The 12,202-nt window shown below is 55.3% G+C and overlaps 1 protein-coding gene across 3 annotated transcripts in view; it reads right to left on the bottom strand.

Moving 5' to 3' along the window:
- Positions 1–1,354: 1,354 nt before the first annotated feature.
- TBC1D2 (TBC1 domain family member 2) overlaps positions 1,355–12,202 on the bottom strand; it is a 50,670-nt gene continuing 39,822 nt past the window's right edge. For 2 of the 3 annotated variants that reach the window (XM_066256665.1, XM_066256666.1), the window contains 5 exons: positions 11,323–11,799; positions 7,214–7,334; positions 4,686–4,871; positions 4,077–4,198; positions 3,437–3,778 (listed from right to left, as the gene is read on the bottom strand). In XM_066256665.1, coding sequence (XP_066112762.1) covers positions 3,571–3,778; positions 4,077–4,198; positions 4,686–4,871; positions 7,214–7,334; positions 11,323–11,799 — 1,114 coding nt within the window. In that variant the 3' untranslated portion in view covers positions 3,437–3,570. Of the gene's footprint in view, positions 3,779–4,076; positions 4,199–4,685; positions 4,872–7,213; positions 7,335–11,322; positions 11,800–12,202 lie in introns of all 3 variants that reach the window. The other variant, XM_066256667.1, reaches the window with a different exon arrangement.

The following is a 12,202-nucleotide window of genomic DNA, read 5'->3' as shown; positions in this document are numbered from 1 at the left end:
GAAGGGCCAGGAAACCAACACCTTTCTTCCCTATGTGTCAACATGGCCTGCTTTGTTTAACCTGCCATGTAAGGGACCAGATAAGTGTGTGTGTGAGAGGCAAGTTCTTCACCTACCTGTCCAACACGGAGCTTTCTCTACCATATGGCCCTGTGCCCATGGGAGAGTGAGCTGAGAAAGAGCGAGCAGCAGCTCCCGGGAGGTGAGGTTCTGAGTGTGTGGGCGAGTAGCCCTGAACACAGGTTGTCTGTGGCTGGGGTGAGGGGGGCCTCCCAAAGTGCCCCCAGGCCCCGCCTCCTCCTTTGAGAGTCCTTTTATTCTAGGGGATTTTGGCCCAGGACGGTGCCCAGGGTAACTCCTTCCCCCTCCCCTGTAGAATGGAGTGTAGACCTCAGCTTGCTGGGGGTCTAATGTCTGGAGAGGGATGCTTTGAGCAAGAAGTCCCATCCCCTAGGGTAGGAAAGTGGGGGCTGTGAGGGATCAGATCCTCCAGCCCTGGAAGGCAGAGGCCTCTGGGGATGGGGGCGACAGCTGTGGTGCAGGGCAGAGAACCTGACACCAGGGGTAGGCCCCAAACGCCCTTCAGGCAGAGCAGAGGGAGGGTGGGCGGTCTCTAGCAGCAGCAGCCCCACACTTTGTCAGGAGTGACTACCCCACCTATCCCTGCGACCTGTTACAGCCGGTTCAGGGCTGGTTCTTCCTCCCATTTTCCTCTGCCTGAGCTATTCCCACAGGCCCTCCACCACTCAGGAGACCACGGTGCAGCCTTCCCTTTCCCCTGGGAAGGGTGAAGGCTTGCAGAGGGTGGGGAGGTGGGGGCTCTAGGCTCCATACAAAGGGAGGTGAGCTGGGAGGAGCCCTCCCTGGTTTTGCACTTAGGGCCTCTAGGTTTGGGCATGGCTTAAACTCAGTGGCTGTGTGACTTTGGGCCAAGTTAACCTGAGTCTTGGTCTCCTCCCTGTAAACTGAGCTTGGCTTGTTGTGGGGTGGTGCTCTAGGACGGGCAGTTCTCATTCCTGCGTCTGCCTCTAGCTCCCTCTTCAAGGCTGGGGGAGGCCCCATCAGTCAGTCCTCATTGCTTTGTGGTCCCCAAACCTCAGTGTATCATAATGCCCATACCCCACAACAGGCTCCGAGTGGGGTCAGCACTAGGATTTTTAAAAAGATGCTTAGGCGATTCCACGGTGTAGCCACACAGGGACCTGGTCAGGTTGGCCGGGTAGCTCATCATCCAGACACTCCAAGATTGCGGTTCAATCCACAATTCAATCCTCAGTCAGGGCACATACAGGAATTAACCAATGAAGGCACAAATAAGTGGAACAACAAATCAATGTTTCTCTTTCTTTCCTTTTCTTTCTTTCACCAAAATCAGTAAGTAAAAATTCAAAAACAAAACAAAACGGTTACACAGTGCTGGGTTGACTGCAGTCTCACCCCGTCCCCTGTGGGGCAGGGCAGGTGCAGGCACCCAGCTCTGGGCAGCGCTGCCCCTCTGACGGGAGGAGTAACAGGAAATGGATGGTGAGAAGCTGGAGAGGGGGAGGCAAGTGGGAGGAGGAAGAGGGAGGATGGGGGAGGGGAAGAGGGACGATGAGGGAGGGGAAGAGGGAGGATGAGGGGAAGAGGGAGGATGAGGGAGGGGAAAAGGGAGGATGGGGAGGAGAAGAGGGAGGATGAGGGAGGGGAAGAGGGAGGATGAGGGAGGGGAAGAGGGAGGATGAGGAAGGATGAAGGAGGGGAAGAGGGAGGATGAGGGAGGATGAAGGAGGAGAAGAGGGAGGATGGGGGAGGGGAAGAGGGAGGATGAGGGAGGGGAAGAGGGAGAATGAGGGAGGGGAAGAGGGAGGATGAGGAAGGATGAAGGAGGGGAAGAGGGAGAGAATGGGCTAGGGTTGGAGAGGAAGAAGAAAGATGTGGGGAGCAGGATGGAGGGAAGACGGGAGGAGGTGCCATTTATCGGCAGCCCTGTCTGACTGGGCTCGTTCCCGTACTGCTGAGGAAGGGGCTGGGTTTTCAAGGCTGGAGTGTGTGGGACCAGCGAGGCTCAGCCTGTCCTGCAGCCTGGGGCCTTCTGCAGGCCCGAGCCCGCCACTCTGTGCAGGGACCGGACACCAGGCTCAGCGCCAGTGTCACCGCCATCTCCCCAACGACGGCCCTCTGGGTTACGGCACACAGCCTGTCGGGGTACAGCCAGGACCCCCAGTCCAACCTCCGTCACGCTTCACAGGTACCGGCTCGTGATGAGGGGTTCTCAGCACATGGAAAAAGCCGAGTGTAAATGAGAAAGGCCATCAAGCCCGTGTGGGGAATCTGCAGGAAGCCCGCGTCCTTGGCCAATCGGCAGCCCCTGTGAACAGGGAAGGGAAGGAAGCCGCCCGTTCCTCCCCAGGGCTGTGGAGGGCGGTGTGCGGGGTCTGGGGCCTGCTGTGCCAGCCAAGTGCACACCTGTGAGTGACAGAGGGCCTGCCTCTGGTCCGCAGCCCTGGGCAGGCGCCTCAGTCAGCCCGGTTTCCCTGTGAGGACCCCGCACGCCCAGTCCTTCATGCCAGACTGCCAAGCTCACGGCCAGACCAGCTCAGCCATGCGTTCCGCCAAGCGAGCTGCCGCAGTCACTGCGCGGCCTTGACTCTCGTCCTTGAGGGGGACGGTGGAAGCCTCTGTCTGCTGAGGAGGGGCCTGGAGGAGCCCAGAACTGAAACCGAGTTCCTGACAGCCCTGACTCGGGGCCTGGCTGCAGCTGTCCCCTCTGGCGGCCTTTTCCTCACCGTCCACACAGCCAGTTTCAGACAGGAGGTGACTCTTCTTGTTCTGGCCAACTAGGTTGGTGGGGCGAGATCAGGTTGGACGACTGACCCAGGGCTCGCTGCCCAACCCCCACAATAAGTTCCTGAAGTTCCTGTTGGTGGGGGTGAGGGTTTTCCTGTGACCCCTTGCCCCAGGTGGGCCGTGAGCAGGAAGAGCACAGGCACAAAGCTCAGGAAGCCGGCTGCGGCAGACGGGAGCCGCCAAGCCTGAACGCAGGCCCCGCGGCACTGTATGGGAGTGGTGTTCTCGCCCAGACAGACAGAAACCCAGTGCGCAGGGCCTCCTGCTCGGGAACGGGGTGTGTGTGTGTGTGTGTGGCCCTGGAGAGGTGCCCACTGAGACCGCAGCCAGGGATGTCCCAGGCCGGGAAGGCCCTAGTGGTGGGCTCTCCCAGAATGGGCAGTTACTGAGAACCATGCAAGGTACAAAGCTTGTGAACTAGTTCCCATATTTACACTGCTTTACACAGATAAACTTAAGAGAACATTCAAGGTTTCCCATAAAGACAGTGCTCTTGTTTGCCTGCTGAAGTGCTCTGGGAGGAAGTGAGAAAGGGGCAGCATCCCTGGGCGTGTGCTCCTGAGACAGCCCAGCCAGCAGACAGTGTGCTGACGGGAACACTGGGCAGCCCGGAGGGGGAGAGACTTGCCCAGCATCACAGGGCGATGGGGCTCAGGAGGCTGGACTATTGCTCTATGGCCTCCTCCTGTTGGCCTTCCAGTCGAGGGTGAGAAAGGGCTTTGGGGAGTGCAGGTGGCCAAGTCAGGCCTCCCCGTCCCCCTCATCCTCGCTGGTGCAGCCCTCAGGCACCACTGGGTCCAGGGAAGCCCGGGTCTCCAAGTATTCGGCCTTGAGCTGCTCCAGCTCCCGAAGCTCAGCCTCCAGTCGCTCCCGGTGGGCTGTCCGTAACTGCAGCAGCTGTTTCATAGGAAAGGGGTTCATGTCGCTGAAGGCGATGTTCATCAGCTTCCTGAAGGGAGAGCAGAGTCAGTCCAGAGCACCGTATCCATGGCCCGCACTCACTTTGCTTTCCTAGGCAGGTCTGCATTCATCCTGCCCACATGGCTAAGGCCCTTGACCCCTGGGGTGAGGAAGAAGACAATTTCCAACCAAAGTCCTATGTACTACGGCAGGAGGAAGCTTAGGGCTGACTACGGGAACTCTAACCCACTAAGGAAAGGTTGGTCAGAGAAGGCTTCTTGGAGGAGGTGACATATGAGCAGATGCGAGTGGTGGGAGTAGTGGAGAGGGCAGGTGTGGGTTCTCACCGGCTGTTGCAGATGGTCTTGGTGAAGAAGCGCAGGTACTGGTAGATCTCCAGGCTGTCCTGCAGCCTCAGGATCTTCTCCTCGTTGTACTTGAAAATGGCCAAGGCATAGCGGAACACCACCTGGGGGCAAGGCGGGGGCCAGGTGGGGCCGGGGTCCAGGGCAGGTAATCCCCAGAAGGAGGGGAACCCACACATCAGGTAGTGTGAGAGGCCCTGCCTAGGGTCTCCTGGCAAGGTCAGGGGCAGAGCTGTCTGTCACCAGACCCTCCAATCCAGGGCTTGGTACAGACAGGAAGAGGAGGGGCCCAGGGGACGGAAGAGGAGGGGCTCAGGGGACTGGAGGGCAATGGACGGAAGCGGGATGGGTCTCCTGGGCTGTGCTCATGCTGCCTCTCCAGGGAAAGCAATCTCCCCCAACTGTGGAGGCAGAACCACTTCCCTTCATTTGTGCAAAGCACTTTAATTTACAAAGCCATGCTCCCAGCAGATGTCCTCACCAGCCCTGACATGTGTCACTGTCCTCCCATTTTCCAGGGGCAGAATCGGGACCTAGAGGATGAAGGGTCTTGCCCAGGACCCACCTCCTCACCCACTGGCAGTGCCCTACCTTGGTGCCCTCATACAGGAAGGCGTCCCAGACTTGGAGGAGGATACTGCTGATGAGACTGTCGGCAAAGACCACGAGGAACCAGTTGAAGGTGATGAAGGAGAGGTCCACACGGTGCTGCCCCAGGTGGGCCATCAGCCTGGGCAGCTTCTCGGAGAGCAGGTCCTGGAGCACTCGCTGGTCCACCTAGAGACCGCGTGAGGGCCCGTCAGCTGCTGCCCGGGGAAGGGGCGGCCCCAGGGAAGAGGCTACCTCTTGCCCTGCCTGCCCTTCACCCAGCCACACAGTCCTGGACTCTCAGCATGGGTCCCGTCCTGCCCAGGGGCACAGAGGCAGCCTGGCTGCGGCATGTCCCTCTGCGGCCCTGGGCTAGAGCACTGGGCTTTGACACAGGGGTCTCCGTGGGCTGTTAAGGTTGTGGCCAGTGGAGTTTTGGCCCCTTTGCCCCTCAAGCTAAGAAGGAGCTCAGGCTTGTACCAGCTGACACATGGCTGCTTCTCCACCCAGTCTGGGCCTGACGCACAAGAGGCTCTGGGCCTGTTTGGCGGAGGTCCTGCAGGGAGTCACACTGTTCTGCTACCCTGAACATCAAGGAACCCTCCCAAAGGAGGGTGCTGCTGGAAGATGGCTGAGTGACCTCTCCGGTGGTCCCTGTCACGGCTCCACCCTTGCTTTACTTGACTGTGCTGGTTCTCTCGGCACTGGCCCCTTTCCTGGCTGTAAGACTGGTTCTTTTGTAGCTGGCCTCCCGCCTCCAAGACCGGCCGTGAGTCTCCCGTTGCGCCATTTTCCTGTCACTGCTGCTGTCTCAGCCCTCCCGTCCCCTGCAGTCCTCCGGCAGGTGTTAGCTGTGGGCTGCGGGACGAGCTTCCTTCCTGCCTTCCTCTCCCGGCCCGAGTCTGCTGTGGAGGTCTAGTGTCCAGCTCAAAACTTAGGGTCATTCATCCACTTTAAGATGCCACTGAACCTCCTGGAGAAGTTATGGATGAGCTGAAATGATGTCTGAGACTTACTTTGAGCTCCTCAGAGTGGGAGGAGTGGGTGGAGGTTTAGACTACACATCAGGGCCCCCCAGTATTGATAATTATTGAAACTATGTAATTGGATACATGGAGGTTCATATACTTTTTCTCAATATTTATGGACATTCAAAATTTTTTATCCGAAAAAGTGAAAACAAAAAAACAACAACAATCGAATAAACAACCCACCATAACACACTGGTTATACAACATACCTCAACTTCAGAGCTGTTAGAACGTGAAAATAAAATATGGACCATTTCCCAGCCTGCCTTGCAACTAGAGGTGCCGTGTGATTCGGTTCTGCCCAGGAGGAGGAAGCAGGGACTGCGGGACCGGGGAAAGCTGTGAAAGGGAGCCAGGTCCTGCCTTTCACCCCCGCTTCCTCCAGCCTGGGCCACGGCACCATGCCAGTGGTGGTGCAGCCGTCCTGCGACCACAGGATGACAGGCAGGAGGATGAAAGCCACATGCCAGGATGGCAGAGCAGAGGGCTGGAAGGAGCCGTCAGCTTTGCCATGACCTAAGAAGAATCCTCCATTTTAGCTGCTTTAGGCTTCCTTCCATGCAGCCAAACGCATCTTTACCCAAGTCACCACCTAGTTCCTGTGACGCCTACGTCCCGATCTCCAGCCTGGCCTTTCTACTCCACACCCGCCAACCTCTGGCTCCTGAGCCCCCACCCAGGCGGGTGTCCCTGAAGGCGGGATTGGTGTTGGACAACCGCAGCAGGAAGGCAGACAGGATGGGCGCGCAGGCATGGCTTGGTAGGTTTGGGGCTGGGATGTCGGAAAGCTCCCTCTAGGTGGCCTGTCTCCGCAAAGCAGATGGTGCCGACGCAGCAAGAACAGGACAGGGGTGAGGCAGGAGACATGGGATGGTAGAGATGGAGGTTTGAAATGGTTTTTCAGTTACAACTCCCAACAAACCCAAGAAGTAGTGTTCCTCCCATTCAAAAGCAGACAAGCACGGGGTCAGAGAGGCGACGTCACTTGCCAAGGCCAAACAGCTGATTACTGGAGGGCCTGACTCTGACTCAGTTTGCCAGCTCCAGGCTGGGCTGTGCCCAGATGGCAGAGGAGGTCATGAGACGGTGGAGGCAGCGTGCTTCTTGGCAGGAAGCGATGAGCGTGTGAGGAATCGTCACCACCTCCTTCCTCCCAGTCCCATCTCCCACCCCACTTAACCTCTGTTTTGAAATTCTTTACTGGCAAATAGCAGGTGACACTAGATTTTCTTCTCCTCCCCTCCGCAGGAAGCCAACTGTTTCTAATGACATAATGTTACCACTGAAATAACAACAGTCCATCCTGTGGGCAAAGTCCCCCAAATTGTAAAGACTATCAACTTACCAGAACTTCCTAGCGAGCCATTGAGGGGTACTGGCCCATTGCACAGAGGGATAAGTGGAGGCCTGAGAAAGTCCTGACTTTTCCAAGATTCACTGGCTTGTAGGAACAACTCGGGCGACTGCATAACCCCTAAGTCCCGTCCCTGCCCTACCTACCTGGGATGCTGTCAGCGTCTTGCTATAGTAATCAGCTGGCATGATGGTCTCCACAATGGCCACCAGGCACCAGAAGGCACTCTCCTCTTCTTCTAGGACCAGCAGAGCGATGGCTGCCAGCCTGTGGGGAGGGAAGTAGGCCTGGAGTGACCCGGAGAAGTCACAGCCAGGCAGTGCACGGCAGAGGCTCCTGGGTCCCACTCCCTAACCAGACTGGTGTTCTTGGTACCTGAGGTGGAACAAACATGCTTTTGGGGAGGACTATATAGGGGATTTCCAGGGCAATGGAGATCATCTTAGAGCAGGGGTCTCAAACTCGCGGCCCGTGGGCCACATGCGGCCCACTGAACAATTTTGTGCGGCCCGCAGACTAATCCACGGGCTTACTTAATTTTATCCAAAATATTTTGAACTTCGTGGATTAGTCTGCGGGCCGCACAAAATTGTTCGGCGGGCCGCGAGTTTGAGACCCCTGATCTTAGAGCATGGGCTTTAAAGTCCTGTTCCCTGGGTCTGAATCCTGGTCCTGTCACTTCCTTGCCGGGTGACCCTAGGCAAGTTACTTAACTTCTCTGAACCTCAGCATCCTCCTAATAAACACAGGGCTGTTATGAGGATAAATACAGTTAACACATGTTAAATTCCCAGCCGAGTGCCTGACATGTGCTGAGTGCTTTATAAATGTTAGCTATCCTCATCTTCATATCCATAGGCTTTGAGATCTTTGCAAATATGCCTACCTCTCTGAGCCTTTCACCAATTAAGTGGTATTAATAACATCGACCTCTCAGGGCTGTGAAGCATTCGGAGCGAGAAGACAGCCCTTACCGTGCTCGGCTCACCGTCTAGCACATATCAGGTGCTCAATACACAAAGTGCTTTCTTTCCTTTGCTTCCCCTCCCCCCTCAAGTTATCATAGGCTCTAATGAGATCGTGGGGAAGAAAGGAAACACCCACAGTGCTGAGCAGAAAAGTCTCCCATCTTTCCTGATGGATCTCTTCTGAGGCTAATCCAATAAGATACTTCCCAGAATGTACCTGTCCATCCCATATTCAAAGATGTTCAGGGAATGCTGTACACTCTAGCTCCCACTGAGAGGTGTACGGCACACGATCTCTGAGAGAAGCCCCTGAGAAATCTTGCAGTGAAAAGAACCTTCGAACCCAACGCTGTCCAGTGGGGCAGGGGAGGCCCTTCTGTCTAGTGCACCCCCTGAGCATCCTTAGGGGGGCCCCACTTTATAGCACTGGGAAGGCTCACACTCTTGATGGGCTACAGAGCACACTGCGTTGTCCAGATATGTATCCTTCTCTGGGCTTTCCCCGGATTGGACTCATGACCTCCAGTCTCTTCTCAGGTTCATGTTTTTTGTTTTATCTTTTTTTTAAAAGAAGGCCAATTCTCGCCCTGGCCAGCTGGCTCAGTGTTAGAGCGTTGGCCTGGCTTGTGGAGGTCCCAGGTTCAATTCCCGGCCAGGGCACACAGGAGAAGCGCCCATCTGCTTCTCCACCCCTCCCCCTCTCCTTCCTCTCTGTCTCTCTCTTCCCCTCCTGCAGCCAAGACTCCACTGGAGCAAAGTTGGCCCGGGCACTGAGGATGGCTCCATGGCCTCCGCCTCAGGCGCTAGAGTGGCTCTGGTTACAGCGGAGCACCCCTAGTGAGCATGCCTAGTAGATCCTAGTCGGGCACATGTGGGAGTCTGTCTCTTTGCCTCCTTGCTTCTTATTTCAGAAAAATACAAACAAATAAAAGAGGGACAATTCTCAAAAGAAAAATGAAATTCCTTTTATCTCCCCAGTAGATTGAGAAGGAATTCCTCTCCATTCTGACTAAAATATTTGTACAAACCCTCACGGTCTGAGGTGAGTGGATGCAGAGAAGAGTCACAGGTCTCCTGGGAACAGAAGAGACTAACCCTCCGAGCTGGGTGAAGGTGGTAGAGGGGTGGTGTGGTGGTTAGGGGGTTCAGGGGTCATTTAGTTTAGGGATGACTCTGACTATGCCCAGGGCAGACGTAGCTAACTGATCTTGGCACTCTTTCTCACCCAGTCTGGAGGCCGCCTCAGAAACTTACAAGACAAGGCTTCTGGCAGCTGCATCCTACTGGTCTAGACAAATACATTACAGACACAATAAGACTGAGGCCCAGAAGGCAAAAGTGACTTGCTCAAGGTTGGTCACAGTCAGTTGGCAACAGAGTGGAAATAGAACCCAGGGCTCCCCAAGTCTACCCTGGTGTTGTCTCCACCTCAGCCCATTCTACTGGAGCCCCAGGATGTGCTCAGTCCAGGAGCGGGCTGCCAGCATCGGGCCAGATTTCTGCACATTAAAAGGTCAGTGATGAGAGGCTGCTGGCACCAGCTAGGGCCTACTAACTGCTCAGGGCTGCAGGCAGACTGCAACTTGAGGCAAGTAGGCCCAGTGGATCTACAGAGAAGGGAGTGTGGTAATGGGAGGAGAACAACTTTTAGAGCACTCCACTTATATTTTAGAGGCTAATGGCTTTAAAATGTTTGCTTTAAATGAGCACTAAGTCATTTCTATCATCCTCTAAACAGGCAGGATTTGTTGCGTGTGAAGACACGACACATGCAGTTCCTGTGGCTGCCACTAGATGGTGGCACTCAATAAGTGAAAAGGGCCTGTAGGGTTGGGTTTAAGAGTCTTTGAAAGGAAAGCAGCAGCACTGTCTACATTTGAACAGGTTCTATTACAAATACTTCCTATTTAAAGGAGTAACATAAATATTTTCCTAAATACCAATAATTGGTTAAGAAAAAAGCACACAGAGAAAGAAGTAAAGAAATGCTCTGGGGGGGTCAGTCCCTCCCCTTGGTCTCAGGTGTTCCTATGTACCCCTGCCTCAGGTGTTCCTATGTACCCCTGCCTCAGGTGTTCCTATGTACCCCTGCCTCTTTTGACGCAGAGAGAAGCTTCTTTCTTTCTAGGCGGCTCAAGACCCCTTCTGCTGCAGGGATCTCCCCATGCCTCTTTAGCACAGGCAAACTGTTCTGGAGTTTAACTCAGAATTCCCACTAATTGTATCCCTATATTCTCAATTTCACCCAGTTTAGGCTGGAAATAAAGTATCAAAAATATCTACCCTTGGGAACCATTCCAATTTGAATAGGGGCAGTCTGAATGTTTATTCTGTGTCGAATAAATGTCACACACTGCCTATTCTGAACAAAAGAGCAGAATGGCTTAAGCAAATTTTGCTTGAGCATATGTATGTTTCAACTGAGTCAAAACTTGCTTTGGGAAGTATCTGAGATTGCACAGCCTCTACTGAGATGACAGGGGGCCCCGATGAGAATCCCTCACTGTCCTGGAGGGGACACCCCTACCAGGTCAGCCCACTCCTATCCCTTGTCTCCTGCTGTTGGACTAGAAGGAGACATTAATCCAGGCTGGGCCAATCAGATTCCTTCCTTTGGGAATTTAGGCCTGGGACATGAGGGCATAGACAAAGGGAAGACCAGTTAAAAGGCTGTAAACTTAGGGGCTGAGGTCTCCATTCTGACAGCCTTCACGGGCCCTAAATGTCCAAGGAATGATGGACAGAGAGGCTGGTCTCCTGAGAGAAGGGAGCAGAAGTGTAGAGTGAGAGAGCCACAGCCCACACAGCCCACAGGGCACTGCAGAGCAGTACTATCTCAGAGCTACCGCGCAGGGGACTCATCTCCATGACTACACTGAATGATGCTCCTGGGCTGTGCAGCTGCTTGCTTCCAATGACCCTGTGGTCTCTAGCTGTTTTCTTTTCCTGGCATGTGTGAGGCTCCCCTGCAACATTTACAAATTCTCTTTTCCTTCTGCTCTGCTGAGTGGGTTTCAGTTAAAGCAAATGACCCCCAAATCAGACACTTCACAATTTGTGAGCTGGGTTGTGCATTACACAACTCCAGGGGACCGTTCACCATGCCTTCTATGGCAGTGGCACCTCCCTGAGCGCTGACCCATCTGCCTTGAACATGTCCTTTCACTCGCCCGTCCCCATCTGTAGAATGAGGATCCTATCAAGCCTCCTGGCTCTTGGGAGGCTCCAGAGACAGTGGCTGCTCTGAAAGATAAAGGCCGGGTCCTCGCCTGGGTCACGGGGCTCACCTGTTCAGGCCTTGGCAGTAGCCGATGGAGGGGTTCTGCCAGGAGAAGGCCAACAGCACCCGGCGGAGCTTGTCGGGGAAGTTGGAGGTGGGGCAGGTGAAGTGCTTGTTGTTGGGGAAGGTCCGATTCAGGTCCAGCTCGATCTGCCGGGCAGCAGGGTGCCTGCAGGTCTGGCTCCGGCTCAGCAGCTCCTGGTAGCGGCCGGGGGCCTGCAGGTGCTGGACGCGGAGGTGGACCAGCCACCTCCAGACACGGGGCCGGTGCTCTCGGGACACGCCCACCCGCAGCAGCTGCTTGAGCTCGAGGGAGGGGGCGAGCTCCCTCAGTGCAGCCCAGCGCTCTCGCAGCGGCCGCTCCAGAACCTCGTGGGCCAGCAGGTGGTGGGAGCGCACCTCCAGGGCCTGGATCTTGGCCAGCAGCTGTAGGTCTTCCACCTCGTAGTTGGGCACCGTCAGAAAGCCATATTCATCATACTCGCTGCCAGCAAAAGCCCATGTTAGCAACACCTCGCAGAGCCCTTCCTCAGATAAGGGGCTGTGTGGTGGGGGCACACCCTGGGCAGGGCTCCTGCCTTGGCTACACCACGGGTTAGCCACGCAGCTCTGGACAGGTCACTCATACTCTGAACTTCAGTTTGCTCATCTGCACAATGGGTAGAGAAACTCCTGCTCTGCCTCTTGAAGACCCACTCAGGTCCTGTTATAAATTGCTGCGGGTCTAGACAGTGCCTGACACATAATAAGTGCTGAAGAGACATTCATTCATTCATTCATTCTGTGCAAACTTAAAAGATCCTCTTATTACTCCATGCTGCCGTAGGCCCAAGGAGTCTTGCACTACAATATAGAACCCGACGTCCTCACCAGTAAGCCCTGAATGG

This window comes from Saccopteryx bilineata, chromosome 2 (assembly GCF_036850765.1).
Source record: "Saccopteryx bilineata isolate mSacBil1 chromosome 2, mSacBil1_pri_phased_curated, whole genome shotgun sequence".
In the NCBI taxonomy this organism is placed as follows: Eukaryota; Metazoa; Chordata; class Mammalia; order Chiroptera; family Emballonuridae; genus Saccopteryx; species Saccopteryx bilineata.
The sequence above is the reverse complement of the archived record's forward strand: the minus strand, read 5'-3'. Positions and strand labels throughout refer to the sequence as shown.